The sequence below is a fragment of the Meriones unguiculatus genome, chromosome 7, assembly GCF_030254825.1.
Source record: "Meriones unguiculatus strain TT.TT164.6M chromosome 7, Bangor_MerUng_6.1, whole genome shotgun sequence".
NCBI lineage: Eukaryota > Metazoa > Chordata > Mammalia > Rodentia > Muridae > Meriones > Meriones unguiculatus.
In genome coordinates this window covers 1,835,858-1,859,569 of record NC_083355.1, presented here as the reverse complement: position 1 = coordinate 1,859,569, position 23,712 = coordinate 1,835,858, and the positions used below count along the sequence as shown (strand labels likewise).

At 51.6% G+C, this 23,712-nt stretch overlaps 1 protein-coding gene across 5 annotated transcripts in view; it reads right to left on the bottom strand.

Annotated features, from left to right (window-relative positions):
• The window catches only part of Ccdc57 (coiled-coil domain containing 57), a 108,836-nt gene that overhangs the window by 64,587 nt on the left and 20,537 nt on the right, over positions 1 to 23,712 (bottom strand). For all 5 annotated transcript variants that reach the window (XM_060386225.1, XM_060386227.1, XM_060386228.1 and 2 more), the window contains exons 2-7: positions 18,066 to 18,480; positions 17,033 to 17,141; positions 4,408 to 4,509; positions 4,125 to 4,282; positions 3,904 to 3,978; positions 2,482 to 2,682 (exon numbers count right to left, since the gene is read on the bottom strand). In XM_060386225.1, coding sequence (XP_060242208.1) covers positions 2,482 to 2,682; positions 3,904 to 3,978; positions 4,125 to 4,282; positions 4,408 to 4,509; positions 17,033 to 17,141; positions 18,066 to 18,472 — 1,052 coding nt within the window. In that variant the 5' untranslated portion in view covers positions 18,473 to 18,480. The remainder of the gene's footprint in view (positions 1 to 2,481; positions 2,683 to 3,903; positions 3,979 to 4,124; positions 4,283 to 4,407; positions 4,510 to 17,032; positions 17,142 to 18,065; positions 18,481 to 23,712) is intronic.

The window sequence follows — 23,712 nt, the reverse complement described above, 5'->3', positions numbered from 1 at the left end:
CTGGATCCCAGCGCACTCAGGACGGAGATGAGCGTACAACGGAACGCCCCAGAAGTAAGAAGAAAGACTCAAGTTGACAACTTCTGACCCTCTTCTCTTGAGATGAGGTCTCAGTTTGCAGTCTAGGAAGGCCTCAAACTTGAGATCCTCCAGCCTCCTCCTTCAGAGCTCTGAGGTGACAGGCATGACACCCTGCCCTGCTGTCTGTTGTCAGACGCCCCTGTCTGCGGAGGAATAGCCCTTAATAAGCAACAATTGCTTAGAACAGAAACTAAAAATCAGTTAACACTGGGGTGGCACAGTGTAATCCCAGCACTTGGGGGCTGAGGAGGGGGTGGTGGGAGTTCTCAGCTGGCCAGGACTATCTAGAGAGCCCTTCTTTCAAAACAAAGCAGAGTCATGACTTCAAGGCTTCAAGAGAAGGAAGCAGCCAGGCTCTGCGAGGCCCCACCACTGCAGCTATACTGACAGGGAGAAGGAACACAGCCACGAGCTAGCATGCCTGCCAAGGCAGACGGCACACCTGGGACACTACTGGCTCACCCGGGCGCAGGGGAGTGATCAGACAACAGCGTGCTAGACTTAGTACAGTAACGTGGGACAAGTTGCTGCTGCCGCCTCCCCCTCCTCCCCCTCTTCCTCCCCCTCCTCCTTCTCTCACCTGCTCCTCTTCTGTTTTTCGAGGCAGGGTTTCTCTGTGTAGCCCTGACTGTCCTATAACTATCTCTGTAGATCAGGCTAGCCTCAAACTCACAGAGATCCACCTGCCTTACCTCCCAAGGGCTGGGATGAAAGGAATGTGCCACCACTGACTGGCTGGAACAATATTCTTAAAGTCTAACTTTTAAATTTTTACTTTTGCCTTATGTGCATGGGTATTTTGTCTGTATGTGGGTGCTAGGGACAGAACCTGGACCCCTGGAGGAGCAGTCAGCACTCTTAACCACCGAGCCATCGCTCTAGGCCATGTAAATAAGCTTTGATTTCCTGACATTTCACAGGTATAAGACTACCTCTCCCCAGGACAGGAATGTAATTTCGGTGATTTCTCTGTTTAAAAGAAGATATAAAACCCCATCCCAAAGAAAGATCCATTGCTAAGCCCGGGAACGTTGGCAAATGCAAGACTTCAGTGATTCTACGGAACACAGTCCCTCTGGCTGTTTCCTCACCACCCAGGATGAGGCTATTACACAGCCAGTGCTTTCACGGCAATTTCTCTAACACCCAGTTTCCTGATGCGAGGCACGGGCAGCAGGTGGCCCAAACTCTCAGGCCTGAATTAGACACTGGAAGGAGCAGGTGTACTGGAACACACCTGTAATCCCAGCACTGGGGAGTCTGAGGGACAGAACAGAGGCTTCCAAGCCAGCCCAGGCTACACAGGGAGACCTTGTCTCAAAAAACAGACAAAATCAACTGTTGAACCCAGAGCTGTATGTTCCTGAAATCCCAGTTCTGTTCATATCCACAAAAGAGCTGAGAGCAAGTCTACAGAGGAGATCACATACCTGCACTAAGGCAGCATTATTCGTGAGCGCCAAAGCGGAAACAGTCCATACGTGCAGAGTGGATAAAGGCCTGTGGCCTGTCTGTACTGGATATCGGCCTGGAAAGCGAGTCTGACTTAGCAGCCTCTGCACGCCATAGCCTGCGTGCTATGTATGGTATTTCTTGTGAATGTGCAGGAGTGTGAGTGAGGACAGATACAGATACACACGTGTGGACACATGTGCCTAGGTCAGAGGTCAACCCTGGGTGATGTTCCTCAGGAGCCATCTGCTTTGGTTTTGGAGATAAGGTCTCTCACTGGGCCCTGAGGCTTACTGATATGCTAGGCTAGCTAGCCAGTGAGTTTCCCACAGCTTCTGAAAATGTCTATCTTGACCCAATCATAACAATTTAAAAGAGAATGAATGACATTCTGTAAATGTGGGTGAACCTTGAGAACGTGAGTCTCTGTGACAGGACAGTCACATAAGGGCAAGTGGCATAAGATCCCTAGAGCTAGCAAGGCCCAGTGAGGGCAGACTGGAGGGGCGGCTAGTGCTGGACAGGAACAGCACTGCAGAGACAGGTGGGTGGCGCTTGTCATACCGACGCCAATGAACTTCGAACTAAAAGAGAGTACGTGGCAAACTGCCAGGCATTGCACTGCACACCTATAACTCCAGCAGTGCCTGGGAGGTTGAGGCAGGAAGATAAGATAGAGGGCAGCCTGGGCTATCCATCAAAACCTTGTCTCAGAGAGGGAGAAAGAAAGGCCAGGTACAGCATCATAGGTAGTCCCGGCACTTGGGAGGTAGAGGTACAGGGTCATAAATTCAAGGCTAGAGAGCAAGTCTGGGCCAGCTTTGGCCAGAAAGGCCCTAAAGTTACTCCCCCCGCCGAATGCAATTTCCCTGGGTCTAGCATGGCCCGTGCCAGCCCAGGGCACAGGCACACAGGCTGCTGGTTGGCGGGCCTGAGACAGCAGCTCACTTGTCAATAAGGGCCTTCTTCTCTCTGGCATCATCAGCGCGCATCCGCTCAGCCCTGCGCAGCTGGCCCTCAAGGGTTTCACAGCGGGCTTGCACCTCCAGCACCGTGGCCTCCAGCGCCTGCAGCTGCCCTGCATGCGCGCCCTTCACTGCTGCCAGCACTGCGTCCTTCTCCATGGCTTGACGGTCAAGCTCTTCACATCTGAAACACAGGGATGGGTCCCATGGGGACTCATTCAGTGCCCTGGAACCTTCCAGAGTATCTGCTGTCCTTTCTTACACTACAGTTGTCCCTGACAAGATGGCTGCCCCTTCAGGAATAACTGGTGTGTGTGTGCGCTTGTTCTTTGCACGTAAGCAGCTCTTCTTAGATGTCAGGTTCCTGGATGCCCCCCAATGCTCACAACACAGATGCCAAGACAGGCTCACAGAGCATTCTTCGCCCACCACCAAGCTTCCTGACCGGCCCATGGAAAACAGGCTCTGCCTGCCTCGCAGGCAGGCAGTCTCCTGACAGCTGCTTGTTTGCACTGCACAGATTATGAGGGAACACAAGTAAACTTGGTCCCCTTCTTCTTCCCTCTTTCCCTTCCTTCCACACGTCCCTCCCAAGTGTATGGTGCTATGGTTACTGTGCTTCCTTTGGAATAGAAAGGAAGTGATTCTTGCCCTGGGGCTGAAGTCCTCCTCACCGGCAGCACACCCTTGGGACTTTCCTTCCTGACTAAGGACTATGCTGTTCCCGATGCAGCTTGGGGGAGGGTGAGGCTTGGATTGCCTGGTTGGTCCCACCTCGAGCCCACACCATCTACTTCCTGGGTGCCCCAGACACCCGGAAACATGAAGCGCCTGCTGCTGCTGTCTGGGTCCCAAGCCACACTGAGTACAGGGCACTTCAGCAGGACAGAGAGCTCAGAGACTCTCCATCTCCAGAGGGAGAGGTGGCTGACCAGCACGGTAAAGCTCAGGGAGCCAGTGTAACATTTATAAACGCGTTAAAAAACAAGTTTTAAATGCTGACTTTTAATTTTTAAATATTTATTTATTTAGTGTGGGGACATGTGTGTAGAGTCAGTTTTCTTTTCTTTTTTACCACATGGGTTCCAGGGACAGAACTCAGGCCACCTACTGTGGTGACAAGTAACTATGCACAGAGCAATCTAACCCACCCCTAAAAGCTAACTTGTACCTAAGTTATACTTTTAAAAGTCTGTTTTGGGCATTGGAGATTAAATCCAGAGGTTCAGATATTCTGGGCTTGTGCTTCACCAATCAATGAACACTTTAAGCCTGGAGACCTCAGCTGCCCAGTCCTCTCTGAGGAAGTGGAGCTTGGAGCCAAAGTGGCATCCTAGCTCAGGCTCTCCCATAGGGCCCTTGTCTCAGTGACTATGAGAGGCACCACCCAGGTAGAAGCACTCACTTCCTCCTCAAAGTCTCCTCCGCTCTCTTCCGGGTCAGCCGTTCAGAGTGAAGCTTCTCCTCCACAACCTTTATCCTAAACAAACACTGTGTTAGTAAAAGCAATCACACATGGGACCAACGAGCAGAGCTGGGAGAAACTAGGAAGGCAGAGCCACCAGGACCCAGGACAGAGCCCATGCCCCGAGCACCCGCAGGGCCTGGGACACAGAGCCCACGCACCGAGCATCCTTCACGGCCTCCAGATCCTGCAGCTCCTGGGCACGGCCCTGCAGCTTCCTCTCCAATTCCACGTGCTCTGTTTCTGCCTTCTGTAGACTCTCTGCTGCCTGTGCGCCCGCTTCTCTCAGCGCCCGGAGCTCTTTGTTCAGCTGCTTTAGCTGAGACAGAGGGAAAGGCCCAGGGGAGTGGCTGGTAAAGGAACAGTGTGGTTCCTGCAGCCCAGCGTGACTAAGGCTGGCAGAGTGACCAGAGCCCGAAAGCCTTCAAAAGCCCCAGCAGTTACCTCGAGCTCTTTGGTCAGGACTGCATTGCTCATGTCCTCAGCCCTCAGCTGGAACTCATGCTCCCTTCTCCGCATTTCAGACTCAAACTCCAGCAGCAGCTCCTGGAACAAGAAAGTGAAGGGGGCAGTCCCTCAAACACTCAGCTCACACTCTGCTCCTCATGAACTGCGATGCTTTCACAGCACGCACAGAGTTTAGCTATGGAAAACAAAGACTTAATATTTTCCTCCCATCATTCACACACACACACACAGATATATAGATATAAATACAGATATAGGTATAAATATAGATATAGAGATGTCTTTAATCTCAGCACCTGGAAGGCAAAGGTGGACAGATCTCTGAGTTTGAGGCCAGCCTGGTCTACAAAGCAAGTTCCAGGCCAGCCATGACTCCACAGAGAAACCCTGTCTCAAAAACCTAAAAAACAAATTTGCTGGTGGTTCACTCATATTTCATTAAAAAAAAAAAATCATTAGGCTGGCAAGATGGCTCAGTAGGTAAAGGCACCTTTGGTCAATCCTGAAAATGAGACTGAGATCCTTATAGCCCACGAGAGAGAAGGCATCAAGTTATTCTCCATCCTCTACATGCACGCTCACATACACTCCAAATCAAACACAATTAAAAAATAATTTCCCGGGGCTGAGGGTGCGCATTGCTCTCGCAGGCACCCCGGTTTCACGCCCAGCGCCAGCACTGGGTGGGGCCTGTGTACACAGCTGCCGGGAGTCAGCACCCTCTGCCGCCGTCTACGCTCACCGACACGCATGTGCACGAATTCTCTTGCATAAATAAAATTACACTAAAAAGTTAAGTGGCCAGTGGTGGTAGCACACGCCTTTAATCCCAGCACTTGCTAGGCAGAGGCAGGGGATCTCTGTGAGTTCGAGGCCAGCCTGGTCTACAAAGCAAGTCCAGGACAGGCAGGGCTACACAGAGAAACCCTGCCTTGAAAAACAAACAACAACAGCAGCTTGTCAGGTAAAAGGGTCATAAGCGAAACCATCTTAAGAAGCGTCTCTGGGGGATGACTGGCTCGCGGGTGCCGCCCGCACAGGGGCTGGTGGAATGCTCCCCAGGCTGCACGATCACTGCTGACAGGACAGCACCATTCCCCTTCTGTGCACTTCCTTTGCGTTTCTCTGACGTGATGAGGCCAGCCCTGGGGCCCTCCAGCTGCCAGTGAACCGGAAAGGCCTCTTCTCTCTCTCTCCTGTCAGGTGTCTGCCCTCTCATTTCTGACTGGCTCAGAGCAGGAGCCCTGGGAGATCTGAGTGCTCCAACCTGTGAGAGCCATGCAGTCCTGGGCCCTGCCCTGCCCACAGACAGCGGCCCCGAGGACAGGCTGGGGGTCCTGGGCCCTGCCCTGCCCACAGACAGCGGCCCTGAGGACAGGCTGGGGGAACACAGTGCAGCCTGCGAGAGTGGCCCCTCCCCTCCCCACTCCTCCTCTCCCCCATGAGGCACCTGCCAGCCTGCAGACACACGTGTGCACCCACCAGCCCTGGCAGACATGCCCCTCACACATGTGTGCACTGACCAGAAGATGTTCACTTTCTGGCTCAGAAAGTGTCACTTTTTCAGTCCCTTGAAAGGTAAATGTGAAGTATGAACGTCACATGACTTACCCTCACTGGAATCAGAACCCTAAAGCCATTATCACAGGCTACAGAATCATGGGGACACAGCCTAGCAGCAGAACGCTTGCCTGTCATGCGTGATGCCCTGGTTCTTTCTCTTCCAGCATGGAAACGCTCAGAGGAAGGAGGAAGGAGGAAGGAGGCAAAGAAGGCTGAGGAGCTGGCAGAACACACCTGGAAACGCAGACCTTGGGAGCAGTCAGGGAAGGCCCCTCAGGTTCCAGGCAGCCTGGGTCCACGTTAAGAGTCTGTCTCAAAACTCTCAAAACCAAACCAAGCAACTGACTAAATGACAACAAGCCCATAAAATCACTAACACCGGTTTTTCTGAAGAAAACCCACAGGGGAGTTGTGCAGGCCCTGCTGGGGGGAAGGGGGCAGGGACCCATCCTACAGCACCAAGCCAGCGCTGCCACCTTCTGGTCTTACTGGCATGCGACACCTCTTGTCTCCACAGCACTTGTGTCAAGGTTGTGGGGACTGAGTCCACACTGGGGATTTAGTGGAGCCCTAGGTTCCTGCCCAGAGGCCTTTGGCAGAAGCACGAGACAGCACGCAACAGTCTGTCTCTCACTGTCTCCTTGCACATGCCCTTGTCTCAGCAACTGACTCAAACCAAACCGAGGCACCTGTGACACTGGCCTCTTCCAACAGACCCTCAGGGGCAGGGGCAGGGGCAGGGACAGACACCCCTGCTGGCTCCCCAAGAGTTGGCTTGCTCTCTTCGGCCAGAGCCTGCCTGGGCACGCCCCGCCAACCTTCTGGCTACTTCTCCCGTGTCTGAACCCTGTCACTGCTCTGCACAAACACCCAACAGCCTCCCAGGTGCTGTGGCCCGGGCCTGCCTCCACCGTGAACATTGCTCCTCTTGAACCCTAGCTCCTAGGCATCGGGGTACAGAGGTAGGTGCTCGTCTTCCCTGCTGCCATCTCTTCGCACACAGGGCAGGGGCCTTTCCTCGCCACTCACCCACTGGACAGGCGAGTCTGACCACACCCGCTCCTGCCCTCCTGCCTCACCACGTCCACCTTCATAGCCAGGGCCCTGGAGCGCACTCAGGGAGTTGATTGATCCAAGGTGCTCTTCGTTCTGTGAGGGCAGGCGTGTCTAGGTGTGACAGGCATTCACACGCTCAACCCGGAGCATGGGGAGCCGCCAGCACATAGCATACATTCAGAAACATTCTGAAATGAATGAGTACATTTCCTCCAGTCCTGTGACCCTGTGACTAACCAATCAAAAAGAAGATTTAAAAAAAAAATAATTTATTATTTTTAAATTTTATGTACATTGGTATTTGGCCTGCATGTATGTTCAAGTGAGGGTGTCAGATCCCATGGAACAGAGGTTATGGAGGTCTAAGCCGACATGTGGGTGCTGGGAATTGAACCCAGGTCCTCTGGAAGGGCAGCCAGCGCTCTTAACTGCTGAGCCATCTCTCCAGCCCTTGAAGAAAAAGATTTTCTTTGGTTCACAGTAAGTGATAACATACATGATAAAGTTAGCTCCTAGTCATCAGCTTGTTTCACTTCATAAGAGAAAAATCATTTCATCAGCTCTGCTTACAGGATGGACCAACATGTGAGACCCAACAGCAGAAGGACAGGGCCTGGAGGAGCAGGGCTGTGCCATGCAGCCCTCTCCTCACAACTACTCCAAGGCCAAGACAGCTCCAGGCCACACCCGTGCCCTGGGCCACGGAAGGCTTCGTTAGACTGGCTAGTCCAGCCTTTCTCAAGCTTCCTGCAGCAGAGCTGGCATGGTACCATGCAAGGTTTCTTGCTTCCAGAGAAAGGGATGCCACCCGAAACGACAGGGCCCACACTCCCGGGCGTCTGAAGGGACAGCTGAGCGCACTGTGCTGAGTCTAAGCAAATCTATTCCCCAGCCTTTTCCAGCTAAAGCCCCTCTTGAAACTCCTTTGGTGACTTTGGTACCACTGAAAAGGTGCCATTTCCTGGACATCACAGTTGTTCAGTTGTTTTTGGTGTTTGTTGTTAACGTTTCGAGCCAGGGTCTCATTTTGTAACTCACGTTTGCCTTGAACTCATGGTGATCCTCCTGCCCCAGCCTACCAAGTATTAAGACTGCCAGCTTTAGCCAGGCATGGTGGCGCAAACCTGTAATCCCAGGACTTGGGGAGGCAGAGGCAGGCGGATCTCTCAGTTCCAGGCCAGCCTGGTCTACAAAGTGAGTCCAGGACAGCCAAGGCTCCACAGAGAAACCCTGTCTCAAAAAAACAAAACAAACAAACAAAACAGATTACCAGCTTCACCATATCTGGTATAATTAATCTTTTCTTGACCACATATCTCAGTTCCTGGCTGTCTTGGAAGTCAAGCTAACTCACAAAGGACAAAGTTCTTGGTCCCTAAGGATTCTAAAAGTCCTCTGAGGGCAATTTCCCAACAGATAACAAGAACATTCTGAGTCACAGCAGCACCCTGAGGGTTGTTCTGCACAGGTAGTGAGCAACAACAGAGCGGATTTCACATCCAGGTCAAAGGTGGCAGGTGCTTGTACACTTTGAGCTGTGAGTCTAGCCTCTTCTGCTGGCTTCCTCAGGTAGACTGAGTTGGTATGAGTGGCCACACATGTTGGTGAGGTTAGGACAGTCATGTTACATGAGCCCTTTCAGTGCCCCTTGGTGGGATGCTGCCCTGTCCTGGGCAACCTGAGGCTGTGCCTTGGGCAGGCTGCATGGCGACAAGGTCCTGCTTCACCCATACAGCCCTAGAAGAGGTTCTGCCTTGAGAATTGCTCTCCTCGGTGCCCAGCGCTGAACCGGCTCTCCGTCCAGGCAGCTTTTGTTAAGAGACTTGGTATTGCTGGGCAGTGGTGGCGCACCCCTTTCATCCCAGCACTCGGGAGGCAGAGGCAGGCAGATCCCTGTGAGTTCCAGGCCAGCCTGGTCTACACAGCAAGTTCTAGGGCAGCCAAGGCTACTAGAGAAACCCTGTCCTGAAAAACCAAAGAGAGACTTGGTATTGACAGTGATTGAAAAGGAACAGATTTTTTTTTTCTTTGTTTTTTTTGAGACAGGGTCTCTCGTATAGCCCTGGCTGGCCTAGAACTGCTATGTAGATCAGTCTGACCCCAAACTCACAGAGATCCACATGCTTCTCCAGTGCGGTAATCAAAGGTGTGCGTCCCAGCACTCAAGAGGCAGAGACAGATGGATTCTGAGTTCGAGGCCAGCCTTTTCTACAAAGTGAATACATGAACAAATACTGTCTCAAAAAAAAAAAAAAAAAAAAGGATATACAAAATGAAGCCAGGCAGGGCACGGTGGCATGTGTCTTTAATGCCAGCATTCACAGAGACAGGTGGATCTCTGAGAGTTCAAGACAAGCCTGCTCTATATAGTGAGTTCCAGGCCAGCCAGGGTTACACAGTGAGACCCTGTCCACACACACACACACACACACACACACACACACACACACACAGTTTACCCTGGCTATTCCTAAGCAACAACCTATAACGGGCAAGGAATGAAGGAAACACTTTATATACTCTTTAGATATACTTTATATACTCTTTAAATATACTTTATATACTCTTTAGAACACTCTTAAAATATTTTATTTATTTATTTATTATGTATACAGTGCCTGCAGGTCAGAAGAGGGCACCAGATCTCTCTATAGATGGTTGTGAGCCACCATATGGTTGTTGGGAATTGAACTCAGGTCCTCTGGAAGAGCTGACAGTGCTCTTAACCACTGAGCCACCTCTCCAGCCCCTGAAACCCTCTTGAACTGTTTATTTTTATATATCTGAGCATTTTTCTGCACACACTGATTACAGAGGTCAGAGGAGGGCACTGGAGCCCTCAGAGCCTGCGTTACAGTTGACTGTGAGCTGCCATGTGGGTGCTGGGAGCTAACTCAGGACCTCAGCAAGAACGGCCAGTGCTCTCAGCCACGGAACCACTTCCAGGACTTGCAAGGAGGGAGAATCCACAATGCTTCTATTTATTTCCTTGTTTGCCCTGTACACAAGACATAAGCCTTGACAGCGACAGACGGCCACTGTAAGCTTTCCAGGCAGAGTTCCACCACGTGCTGTACTAGGGTGGATGGCTTAAAGAAGCACATGTTTTTAAATGATGTATTTATTCTCATTTTATGTGCATTGGTATTTTGACTGCGTGTATGTCTATGAGAGGGTGTCAGATGCCCTGGAACTGGAGGGACAGACAGTAGTGAGCTGCCATGTGGTTGCTGGGAATTGAACCCGGGTCCTCTGGAGGAGCAGCCAGCGCTCTTAACCATCTCTCTAGCCCCCAGGAGTATATATACATTCTTGTGTTTGGATACAGCTACTGACCTGACAAATGCTCATCCCTTTGTCCTTAAGGCTCAGTAGTAGCAGCCCTGCTTTTGACTGGCAAAGCTGAAATGCACCTGCCCAAGCCCACCTGAGGCTTTTATATACTCTGGGACCCCATTCCGCATCACACTGGTCTGTTACACTGTTCTAGCTTGCTTCTCTGCTATTGTGATAGAACACTTGATCAAAAACAATTTGGGGAAAGGTGGGTTTACTCAGTAAGAGGTTGTAGTCCATCCCCAAGGGAAGCTGAGGCAGGGAGCGAGGGGAGACCATGGAGGGGTGCTGCTGCTGATTGCTGGCTTGCTCTCCCTAGCTTGTTCAGCTGTCTTTCTTTGCTAGCTCAGGATCACCTGCCAAGGACTGGCACTGCCCACAGTGCCCTAGGCCCTCCCACACCAAGTGGCCATCAAAAAAATGTCCTAGACATGTCATAGGCCAATCTGATGAAAGCAATTCTCAGTCAAGATTCCCTCTTCCACGGTACCTCAGGTGAACACCCAAGATGAGCCACTGTGTCCATGATGACCTGTTGCTAGACTCGGTGAATCAGTGGCAACAAACACTCTAGTTATCGGTCACATATTTGCACTCCAGAGGCTCGGACTAAAATCGAGGACCCCATCTCTGTGAAATCCAAGTTGCTGCTCTGGCACCTGCAGGAGCCACGAAAGAAGCAGGAGAGCCGAGGCGCCACTCCAGATGTCGGCAGCAGCACACGCCTCACTCAGAGTCCTCAGCGCCCAGCGCCGGGTGATGGCTGTGGAACGTGGGAACACAGCTTCCTTCAAAAGGGCATCCAGGTGGCAACCTGGTCTCCCCTCCCCACAACGTGTCTTCTTGAGGCAGGGTCTCACTGTGTAGCCTGGCTGGCCCGGGACTCACAGAGACACTGGTGTCTCTGCCTCCTGGGTGCCACTGTACCTGGCAATTCTGAACGCGATCTGAAACACAAGATAGCTCTGAGTGGGTCAGGGTCAGGGCTGCTGTCACCTAGGCCATGTGACGCCAGCCTCTGCAGTGCCTGCTGTGGCAGAGGCTTCATCCAGACAACTAGCGTGTCTCGGCTGGGGACACACTTCGATTGCTTTGTACGCACAGTGTGCTAAGTTTCACCAACAGCACAGAAAAAAAATCAAATAAAAAAGGACAAACCCTCTCTTTTGTTTGCTTTTGATGTTTGTTTGTTTGCTCCCCCAGACAGGGTTTCTCTGTGTAGCCCTGGCTGTCCTGGAACTCTCTCAGTAGATCAGGCTGGCCTCGAACTCACAGAGATCCACCTGCCTCTGCCTCCCGAGTGCTGGGATAAAGGCGTGCGCCGTACCTCAGTGGTTTATTTTGTGTTATTTTTTCCTCCCTCAGTGCTGAGGACTGGACCCAGGGCAAACAAAAGCTCTACTGCTGAGGTAAGTCACAACCCTCCTTTTTTTTTTTTTTTTTTTTTTTTTTTTTTTTTTTTTTTTTTTTTTGTGACTTAGGCTCTCTTGCAGCCCTGGCTGGCCTGAGGCTCACAGAGATCCACCAGCCTCTGCTGGGATTAAAGTTGTGCACCACTAAGCCTAGCTTCAATTTCCCTTGGATCTTGGTAGAAAGCAAACACCTGGCTCTAAACCACGAGCTTAGCAGCTGGGTCCGGCTGCCCATCATCGGGCCACTAAGCCCACATTTACTGCAACACGTGTCAAGGAGAAGCGCTATCTACAAAACCAGAGCCCAGAGGCTACGGCGGCTCTTGCCCTCATTCCTGCTGCTGGGCCTTCCCTCTGTAGCCTGCGCCCATGGCCTCAGGGGGGCTCCTGAAAGCGGGTCACAGAGAAAGATAAGGCCTGGCTCTCTGTGACCGTGCAGGCGCCACCTGAAGGGGCACAGCTGCAACGCAGCGGCCTCCCGGGAACACCCCTGAAGGGCGATAACCCTCCCGCAGGCAGGACTCCGGGCGGTGGGCACATGCACACTTTGTTTGGAAGGAAATGGGGGGGCGCAAATGTGCAGTTCTATAGAGGAACGCGCCGCGGCCAGCGGCCGGGCTGGATGGCTGGCTCCTTGGAAACACAGCTGAGGAAGTGTGTGCACAAATCTCTCCAAATGGCAAAGGGTGTGAAAATCTTTACGTCCCATGCTACTGCTGCGTGCCCACTCTGCCAGCGGCGCACCCACTGCTGAGCTCTGCCACAGTGCCTCTCCTGGATGAGCCCCAGAGGCCTGGTGGTAGAGCGAGCACACGGTTCACGGCTGTCTGGAAGGGCATCGCCGTGTCCTCATCAGAACAGAGAGTTATCCTGAGTATGGGTTTGCTTTCCCTGCATGTCAAGCTTCTACCAATACTACAGTTTACGCCCACAGAATGCCTCAGCCACAGGGTTGGTGTTCCACAACCAAGAACTCACTTCACAGCCAAAGAAGTGCTCAGTGGGCTCACGACTGCAGGACTCGGGTCCTACCATGCCTTGTTGTCACGAACAGCTTGACTGAGCAGGGAATGGCCTTCCGTTTACAGAACCAGCTAGGTGGCATTAACTTGCTGGGCTGAAACGAGCTTGTCTAGAAGGCTGAACATGCTCTGAACTGGAATGGAATAAATGGTCAACTCTGCCATGGCAACAACTCCTTGGTCCAGGGACTGACTTCTCCTGAGGTAGAAGTATGAACGGGTATGGTTCATCATCATCTGGCAAAAAGTTTACCTCCTACTGTCGCGGTGGTGCACACCTGTAATCCCAGCATTCAGGAGGCAGAGGCAGGTGAGTCTCTGTGAGTTCGAGGCCAGCCTGGTCTAGAGGGCAAGTCCAGGACAGCCAGGGCTGCACAGAGAAACTCTGTCTCAAAAACCAAACCAAAACCCTTCTGCTCCGGGATGCTGTCCTCTTGTGCCCTGCTGTCCTAGAACTCTTGATCCCAGAGAGGAATCACCGCAGTGTTTCCGCTGCACCAGTTCACACATGGCCTGCCGCTCTGGTCCCCAAACCTCTAGGTCAGCAGGTAATGAAAGAAGCTAGGAGCTGACCGAGTGAATGAGCCAGACTAGCAGGGAGTGCTGGATGACTGCCCCGGACAGGACGGTCCCTGCGGACATCTCGCTACTACCATGCTCTCTGATGATGGCCAGTGGGGTTGGGCGCAGAGGAGCTAGGTGCTCATTTCCTCTTTTATAAAAGCCTTTTATTTAAGATTTCAAATATACTTCCAGTGAAAGTTCACGTCCATTCCGTACGCTCGCAGACCGTCATCCTACAGGAGGCTGCCGATCAGCCGCACTGACGCCGTTAGTGTGACACCGTAAAGGTTGCTCAAGACACACATTTGCAGTCACAGAAGACGCGCGTCACCCAGCTGTGGCGGGAGCCTGTCAATTGTTACGCCACTGTCCACTTCCTTACAGCCCACCGCTTCCTCTCCTCCCGCTGAAACCAGTGCTTGCACCTCCTCTTCCTGGCCCTCACCTGCCACGGCCCAGCAGGACCTTGTCGTCTGGAGGATGAGGCAGCAGTCTGTGCAGTGGCAGCAGCTTTTAGGGTTCTATAAAGCTTCTGCCGTTTTTTTGTTTTTTGTTTTTGTCTTTGTTTTTGTTTTTTGTAAGCTGTCTTCAAGATTTCTAACAATTTAACTGAAAAAAATCTGAGTTGGATTCATCCACTTTTCCAATTTTTCTTTGTTTTCTAAACAAACAGAATTGTTGAGCTGTGGAGAAGGCGCAGCGGTTAAGGGCTGCTCTTCCAGAGGACCAGGGTTTGATCACCTGCATCCACAAGACAGCTCACAGCCACGTGCCAGGGCCTGCCGCCCTCTTCCGGCCTCTGTGGGTACGCACATTCCTTCCAAACACCTACACACATCAACTTTAGAAAGGGAAAAAGGTCCCTTGTTTCTTCTGTGATACATTCACACTGCTCTTGATAGCAATGCAGGGACTGTTCAAGCGCAAGCACGTGCTCTGGCTAGAGATGACACAGCCACTAAGGACCTGAGTTCAATTCCCCGAAACCCAAAACTGTAAACAGTGAGAACTGATTTCCACAGGCTACTCCCTGACCTCACAGCATGCTGTAGCAGGTATATGTAGGCCCCATACACACAAATCAGCGTAACACATTTTAAATACATGCTATACATACTTCCACGGTCTTTGGCTTGGGCCTTTGTTGTAGCCTCTAGAGCTGTCCAACCTCCTCTTCCAGCATCTCTTAAACTGGCTCTCCTCCCAGCTGACTATCCAGGCTGAAGCCATATCTTCTAACACTTCAACTAAAGATTCCACAGCTTTTGCCTCAAAAAGACACAACCTCTCCCACCAGACCCGTGCACATTCTAGCCCAGACCTGCACACACAACTTTCTTTTGTTTTGTTTTGTTTTGTTTCCCTGACCAGTTTTCGTCACGTAACCTAGAGGGCCTCAGAACTTTCAATCTTCTGCGGTGCAATTACAGATGTGGACAACTACTGCTCTCCTGTTTTGTTAAGAATAAGTGTGGGCGCTGGGCAGTGGTGGTGGTGAGGTGGTGTAGCTTTACCTTTAACCCCAGTGCTCAGGAGGTGGGGGGAGGCAGAGCTCTATAAATGTGAAGGCGGCCTTGTTGGGATAACTTCCCTTCACACTGTGTAGAGGTGTGTCTCTGTACTGTGTCTGTAGCAGTGGAGAGCTAAGTGTTGGCAGAATATTGGTTTCTATGGCTTTGTATTTGTAAATATTTGTCCTTCCACACCCGCTCAGGTACGTGAAGGCCAGGTATCTTCTCTCTGACTGGTTGTGATAAAGAGCTGATATAGCTGAAACAGGTAGTGGAGGGCAGAACTTCAGGGACAGGGAGGGATTCTGGGAGAAGGCGAAAGTTTCGGAGGTAAAAGTTGGGAAAGTTGGGAGGGAACAAATGGAGGCCGTGAACAAGAGCAGAGAGGTAAAAGAGCTGGGCTCGTGGCGGGTCGCAGGTAGAAGAGTCAGGTCAAGTCCAGAAGGTAGCTGGGAGCCTGCCCAGATAAAGGCCGAAGCTTTAACTATGTAAAAGTCCTCATGTCTTATTTGTACTGGTCTGCAACACCTTGCCACGCACCACCACCACACACACACACACACACACACAGTACAGCCTGGTCCACAGAGTGAGTTCCAGGACTATACAGAGTCAAGGCTACACAGAGAAACCCTGTCTCAAAAACAAAACCAACCAACAAAAAAGGAGCATGTGTGTGCATATAAACACACACATTGTGAAAGTATCTTCCCTTCTCTACTCTTGTCATATAACAATTTGGTTGACTATGTATTACTTAATCTAGATCAAATACTAAAGTTAGGGGCATCAGAAGAGGGAGCACTCACGAAACTAGCTGGACAGGCGGTGTAGGCACTTGGCTGGTTGAGGCAAATTGCAAATCTGAGGTTGGGGGGGCTGTAAACCCACCTTGTCTTTTTTGGTTGGTGGGCTGTAAACCCACCTTGTCTTTTTTGGTTGGAGGGCTGTAAACCAAGGCCTTGTCTTTTTTGGTTGGTGGGCTGTAAACCAAGGCCTTGTCTTTTTTGGTTGGAGGGCTGTAAACCCACCTTGTCTTTTTTGGTTGGAGGGCTGTAAACCAAGGCCTTGTCTTTTTTGGTTGGTGGGCTGTAAACCAAGGCCTTGTCTTTTTTGGCTGGTGGGCTGTAAACCACCTTGTCTTTTTTGGTTGGAGGGCTGTAAACCCACCTTGTCTTTTTTGGTTGGTGGTGGTTTTTTTGTTTGTTTCTTTGTTTTTGAGACAGGGTTTCTCCGTGTAGCCCTGGCTGTCCTAGAACTTTCTCTGTAGGCGAGGCTGGCCTCAAACTCACAGACAACTTCTTGCCTCTGCTTCTTGAGTACTGGTATTAAAGGCTTGTGTCACCACTGCCAAGCTGCAAGGCCTTATCTTAAAAACAGACAATGTTTCCTTCCATAATTGGGAAGAATAGCACATCTGTGATACAGTCAGCACACTGCTGTCTCATGTTCAATGGAAGGACAGCCTTCTGAATGTCTGTACTTGGAGGTTAAGTACGCTTTATAGAAAATGTGTAGTGGGGCTAGGTTGGCAGGGTAGATTTGTAATGGTTAGCTTTATGGGTCAACTACGCTGCCCTAAAGGCTTCCCAGCTAGCTGGGAATGACTGTTTCTGGGTATGCCTATGAGCCAGTTTCCAACATCTGAACCAGCAGATTGTGCAAAGAGCCAGTCTTAGTGCGGGTGGTGCCAGCCGATCTGATGAAGAACGAAAGAACACGAGTGTTCCTCCCTTTCTGCTTGAATCCTGACTTCACCTCCTCCTGCCCTTATAGGCTGGGACTCCAGTTTCTTAGGCCTTTGGGTTCAGACAATCAAGTTCCAGGTTCTCCAGCCTAAATGGCAGAGTGCGGGTGGCCTCCGAGGCCTACAAGCTCAGTTCACATAAGCCTGCTTCTGCACAGCTCTGTGTTTCCATTTCCCTGGAGACTCCCGAGTGGCCCGCAAGAAAGAGCACACTGCCAATGAGTTCCAGGAAAGATCTGGATTTCTCAGTACAGACCCCTAGAGTGGAGATCAGCCCAGCGATTCCACGTCTCCTGGGGTAATATTCTCAACCAACCCCTCACCATCTAGATTTCAAACTAGCTGGCAAAGGGTGCCCCAAGTAACAGCCAAGCCCCAGGGACACTGTACCTGTCTCTGCAGAGTGAGTTCACTGTCAAACTCCTTCAGTGTCCTCTCCAGTTTCCACTTCAGCGTCTCACACTGCTCCCGCTGCTGGTCGACTTCACTGCTCTTGTCACTGTGGTAACAGACACAGAGTTCAGATCTGGAGCCATTACTGAGTGTGCTCTGAGAGTATGCACATGTGTATACACCGCAGACTGCACTTCACCCACAGCGTTGGCGCATGGCTGTTGCAAGGGTGCATACAACAGGCCTCCAAGAAGTAGAACCTCAGCTTGGCCTGAACCTGGCTGCTATCCCTAAATGGAGATGGAGATGGAGAAGAAGAGAGGGAGAGACAGAGAGAGAAGAGGAAGAAGAAGAAGAAGAAGAAGAAGAAGAAGAAGAAGAAGAAGAAGAAGAAGAAGAAGAAGACAAGAATATTCTAATCCCATCTGTGAGTTCCAGGATAGCCAGGGCTACACAGGGAAACCCTGTTTTGAAAAACCAACCAAGCAAGCAAGCAAGCAAGCAAACAAATGGACCCTGAACATGACTGCAAGGTCTCAGGCTTGGAGAAAAAGGAAAAGGGAAGAGTCACAAAACAGCACACACAGAGTGAGCTGGCATCTGTGCTGTAGCTCTGCCAATGCTCCGCGGCACTTGCTGACTGTGGGCCGCAGGCACGGCACATGTCTGACACAACAGCTCTGTGATGTTCGGGGAAACACGTGAATGATTGCTAAAGCTTGGCAGACCAGCAGCTTCCATCAAGCTAAGAATGTCAGCAGATAGCATCTCACATGCCGGCACAGTGGCACCCGCCTTCAGACCCAGCACTCAGGAGGCAGAGAACGGGGATTCCTGTGAGTTTGTGGCTAGCCTGGTCTACAAAGCGAGTTCCAGGGGAGCCAGGGCTACACAGTGAGATCTGATCTCTAAAACGAAACAAAACGTCTTGGGCTGAGATCTCAGGGAAAGCTCAGGACACTGCTGAGCATGCAGCAGACCACAGCAGCACTCACTGGGCACCAGGAAATCGACTTGCAGGGTAACTCACCTGTGGACATGCTCCAGCTCCAGGCGGTGCTCCTGCAGCGTTAGCTGGAGCTGATGCTGCAGCTCCTCCGTGTGCCTGGCCTCTCTGCTGAGCTCCTGCCTCAGCTTGGCCACCTCTATCCTGAGCTCGCTGGCCTCTGCTTGCCCGGCCTCCTCCCGCCTGCGGGCCTGCGTGAACTCGGCGTCATAGCGCTGCAGCTCCCGGTCCCGCTCCTCCAGCACCTGAAGGTTGTAGACGAAGTCTTCCTGTAGGCGCTGCAGCTTCCCCTGGGCCTCCTCCAGGCGGTGCTGAACCTCCTGCAGGGCTGCCTCCTGCAGCAGGGCGCGCTGGGCCTGCAGAGCTCGCCATTCCTCCTCCTTGCGAGCCAGCAGCTCACTCAGCTCCTGCTCTAAGCACAGGGGCAGCATGGTGGCAGCTGCAGTGAAGATGGCAACAGGGAGTACCATTAATGTTATAAAAATAATGGTTAAACGGTGTAACACTTAAGAACAAAATACAATATTTCGAACAAAAACTAGTATCCAGTGGTTTTTGACATGGAGTCTTGCTAAGTTGCCCAGACTGACCGTGAACTTCCAATCTCCTGCTTTGCCTCTTGAACAGCTAGGGTAACAGATGTGTGCCACCGTGCCTGGGAAAATCTTCACTTTTAAAAACAGTAGATCCAACGTTATAAAACTACCTTTCCAGAGAGCTAGTAGGTTTCGAAGAGGCACTTGCCGGGCCGGGAGCCGAGGACTGGCCCCCAGGGCGCTACTGCAGCTCCAAGCATATTGGTAGAGGGCCTATTTCTTTTTTTTTTTCTGGTCTTTTCTTTTTTTTGGTTTTTCGAGACAGGTTTTCTCTGTGTAGTCTTTGTAGACCAGGCTGGCCTCGAACTCAGAGAGATCCGCCTGCCTCTGTCTCCTGAGTGCTGGGATTACAGGCCTACGCCACCACACCCGGCTAGAGCCTGTTTCTTTTCAAGGCACACTGTCGACTGTTACCTATTCTAGCGGGGCCCTGGTGCCAGTGCTCAGCACAAAGTGATTCTTGCCTCTGGACACAAAGCAGGTTAGCTTGGAGAGCCTGGTTTTATTTACACAGCCGACCCAAGGCTACTCACGGGGAAGTTTAGAAGGCCAGCCATGCCGCGCACCAACACATAGGCACGAGAGCCAAGTGTGAGGTCGGAATGTGAGTCACCCTCTTCCAACAGTGTTTTCCCAGGGCAGTTGGAGGCACCTGGCAGTAGCATTTTGCATCACTGCTACCCCAAAGAAAGAGCAGTGTGACTCTCTGTAAGTGGGTCTTTGTTAGAAAGAAAAACACCCTGCCCAGGCCACCTCACCACACTAGTCACGTATCTTCACAGAGAAGACGAGAAACGATGGCCAGCACACAGAGAGAGCCAAAGCAAGGTGACGTAGGTGCCTCACCTCTGCTCAAGTCAACAACAGGAAGCGTCACAGGCACAGCACAGGGACCAGCGACAAGGGTTTGCTTATGTGCTGTGCTATGTGTGTGTGGGCTGGCGAGGGCATGGGATGTGTACTGAGTGTGTGTTGCTGTGAAGGTATGTGAATATGTTAGAGTATGGTGGGTGTTGTCTGTGCTATACTGTGGGTGAGCGCACCAACCCCAGAGTTCTAAGCCAGTAGCTGCTCTTTATATAAGCAAGACTACGACTTAAAAACTTTTATTCATGAAATTACTGATAACAAAAGTTAGTGACGGTTGGGCTGCAGAGATGGCTCAGGGGTTAAGAGTACTTGCTTGCCCTGCAGACTATCAAATGTCTATCAAAGCAGATGTTGAGACTTATGGTCAAACTTTGGGCAGAATGCAGAGAATCTTATGAAAGAAGTGGGAAATAATAGTAAGATCTATTAAGATCTATGTAGCCCATGGCAGTTCAGTGTCCAAGTGGGTTCCATAGTAATGGCAACAGGGACTGTCTCTGACATGAACTGATTGGCCTGCTCTTTGATCACCTCCCCTTGAGGGGGGAACAGCCTCACCAGGCCACAGAGGAAGACAACGCAGCCACTCCTGATGAGACCTAACAGACTAGGATCAGAAGGAAGAAAAAGAAACCCTCCCCTACCAGTGAACTTGGGGAGGGGAGTGTGTGGAGAAGGGGGAGGAAGGAAGGGATTGGGAAGGGAGGAGGGAGGGAACTAGAGGGGGGATACAAAGTAAAATAAAGAATAATTAAAAATAAAAAAAAAAGAGTACTTGCTCTTCTTGCAGAGGATCCGATCCCTTTCCCAACACCCACATGGCGGCTCACAAGCATTTGTAACTCCAGTTTCATGGAGCTCTAAAGCCTTTTTCTGGAGTCTATAGGCTCCTTCATGTACATGGTACATGTAACACTGCCACAGCACACACAGAGACATAAAAATAAGTGAATAAAATTTAAAATTACAGTCAAAATCATGACACATCATCAAGACTAAAAGAAAACAAACAATAAAAAAACCAAGAGCGCATTTCACAGGAAAGGCTGGGCTTCCATCAGTAGTGGGCACAGCTTTGCGGCAGGCCTTCCCGTAAGTACTACGTCAGCTGGAGCAGGGCCCGGCAGGCCCTCTGTAGTGCACCGGGCAGTGTCTGTGTGACACTATACACCCCCAGCTCTGTCTGCTGCTCTCACACAGAGCCTTCTCCCAGCATAACAAAGCTTCTCCGAGCTGGTCGCAGGTTCCCCAGCCCTTTAGGGGTCCCAGCATGGCTGTATACAGACACAATCAGAGCACTGCATGTGCAAAGTCGCTGATTCTATGGGAGGAGGGCACAATGGCCCAGGAAGTCTGAGTGCTGCTGAGAAGAAGCAAAGCTGGAGCAAGGGCCCTCAGCAACACCTGGAAGAGACTACTGGTTCACAGGGGACAATTCCTGTAGACCCCAAAGCTCCTCAAGTGTACTGAGATGGAGTTTCTTGGAGCAGATTACAAACTGAGGCAATCCTCTTCATCCTACTGCTTACCTGGCAGAAGTCCTAGCTCCACAACCATCAAATCATAGCCGCCCGGCCTCTCACACCTGCCACAACGCCAGCCTCAGGAGGCCAGGAGACCTGGGGCCTGCTGAGTGCTAGCTAGCCACCCTCCACTCTGCTTAGCTCCCACAGCCTACTCAACGGTGCAGCAGCTCAGACAGGCCTGACTCTTCCCTGTCTCATCCGCTCTGCACCTCAGCTGCCTCGACTCCTGTCACCTTCCTACCACACCCGCCAACCGGGAGCCAGAACCACCCGCCCTTCCTCGAGCTGCTCGAGAAGAGCGGGCAAAGTACTACTATGCCCTTTTATGAATACCAGAAAATCCTTTTTCAAAGCCTAACTCCAGTCGCCTGCTCCACTTAGAGCCAGGCCTACCTGACTGAACATTCAGCTCCCACCTCTTCAGTCTGCTAGCCACACGGCTTCAAACTGTTAGTCTTCTACCAAGGACAGCTCGGATACCATTATGCCTGACCCCTGCTGTGGCTTCCAGGCATTTTCAAATCAAATTCCATTCTTCGGAGCTGCATACAGACAGCGCTGGGTTCAAGTCTGCTGCCGTGGCCTGCTGCAGCAGTCTCTGGACGTCTAGCTGCCTCCAGAAGGCCTAAGGGCTGACACTTTTGTCCCTAGGCCTTGTGTTTTCTTACTGGGGCAGTTTCTCACTGCTAGGTCTTCAAACTCGGCTGGTCACCGTCTGTGAGGCCTCTGTCCACCCAGCCTGGCGAGCTGTGCTAACCCCTATCCTATTTTGTTTGTCTCCCGACCAGGCAGGCAGGGTGGGGGCCAGTGCTCTTCAGCATAGACAGCAGCTCAGTAAGCAGAAGCCTGCTGAGGTGTGTTCCTTCCAACACACCACAGAACGACTGTCCTGCTTCGGTACAGTCTCACCAAAGAATGGTCCTGGAAGTCCCAGAGGAGGCTAGCTGCTGTCAAGCAGCACAGAGTTAGAGGGCATCTATGTGTCCGTCAGCCAACAGATGTCCCCACAGAGCGCCCGGTTCTCAACACACAGTCTCTGGGGAGCTGGAGAAGCCTCTGGAGGAAAGAGGGCCCACGGCCAGCGAGCCTGCGCGCAGCGCCCAGGGCCTCTGCAAACAGGGAAGCCCTGGGTGGAGGAAAGAGGGCCCACGGCCAGCGAGCCTGCGCGCGGCGCCCAGGGCCTCTGCAAACAGGGAAGCCCTGGGCGGGCAGCACACCCGATTGTTGCTCCCACACACACACTTCTTTTCAAAAATCTAAGAGAGGGCTGTCAGTGTAGCTGTGAAGTCTAAAGAGTGCTTAGAAACCTCAGGATTTCGGAAGGTGAAGCGACTTTCCCTGAAAGACATGATTTCCCAGGGGCTTACAGGCCCAAGCAGACTTCCAGGCAGCATAGGCCTCGTCTGCAAGACATGTTCATTAATGCACAGCCCAAAGCCAGCCTCGGGCAGAGGTCTACCATGGCTTGGCTGTGGCCCAGTGTTAAGATGATGTCACAAACGGTATGGCAGCATGCGCAAGAGCTCATGAACTCAGCTCCAGAACTCACAGAGCTCAACAGATGGGCAGCAGGACATGGTGGAACAAGGCCTGCAGGAGGCGCTCCGGAGCACATGACCTGCCGGTCAGAGAACAACACCCAGCAGAAGGCTGGCTTGAAAAGGCACCTTCCAGGTGGTAGAAGATGCTGGGACCTGAGAGCAGGTTACAGCAGAGCCAGAGAGCACCAGAGCTGGGGGCAGGGCCCCATGGCATGGGCCTCATAAGAGCTGACACCGCACTTAAGGGAAAACAATTCAAGATCCAGTCCTGAAGTCATTTAAGATCTACCTGAGGAGGAAAGAGTGTCCCCTCAGGCCCAGCATGGCGTGCCTTGTTGTGCCCACAGGGATTCCTAACACTTGAGCAAACGCCCTTGCTGACCAGGGATATGTGGTAGAAGCCTGTGGAAAGCAGGGATGAGGCAAGGGGAGGAACAGCCCCTCCGTTCAGCTGCTACAAATGTGAAACAATTTTTTTCTTAATGTTTGGTTATTTACATTACATTTCAAAAGTATTACATGACCCCAAAACAAATGCAGTAGCAGACTCTAAAACTTAGACAAAAGGATAATTTGTAAAAGCGTAAGAACAAAACTGAGAACAAGCTGTTTGAGCAGCAGCTGGACAGCCTGCCAGGCAGCTTCTCCTTTGGTTTCCTTCTTTTGAAGAACTGCAGCTCAGGTGCACTTAGCAATCTGTCACCAAAAAAAAAAAAAAAAAAAAAAAAAAAGCTGCCCATCTCAGGAGCAGAAGAACCACTGTCTACGTGGACTAGGGGTGCCACCACCCTGTTCTGGCCATGCAAACACCTGTAGGAGATAGTTTTCACTGCTGGGACAGAATACCTGACAAAAGAAATGGAAGGAAGGAAGGAAGGAGGGAGGGAGGGAGGGAGGGAGGGAGGAAGGAAGGAAGGAAGAAGGGAGGGAGGGAGGAAGGAAGGAAGGAAGGAAGGAAGGAAGGAAGGAGAAAGGAAGGAAGGAGGAAGGAAGGAAGGAAGAAGGAAGGAAGGAAGGAAGGAAGGAAGGAAGGAGGAAGGAAGGAAGGAGGAAGGAAGGAGAAAGGAAGGAAGGAGGAAGGAAGGAAGGAAGGAAGGAAGAAAGAAGGAAGGAAGGAAGGAAGGAGGAAGGAAGGAAG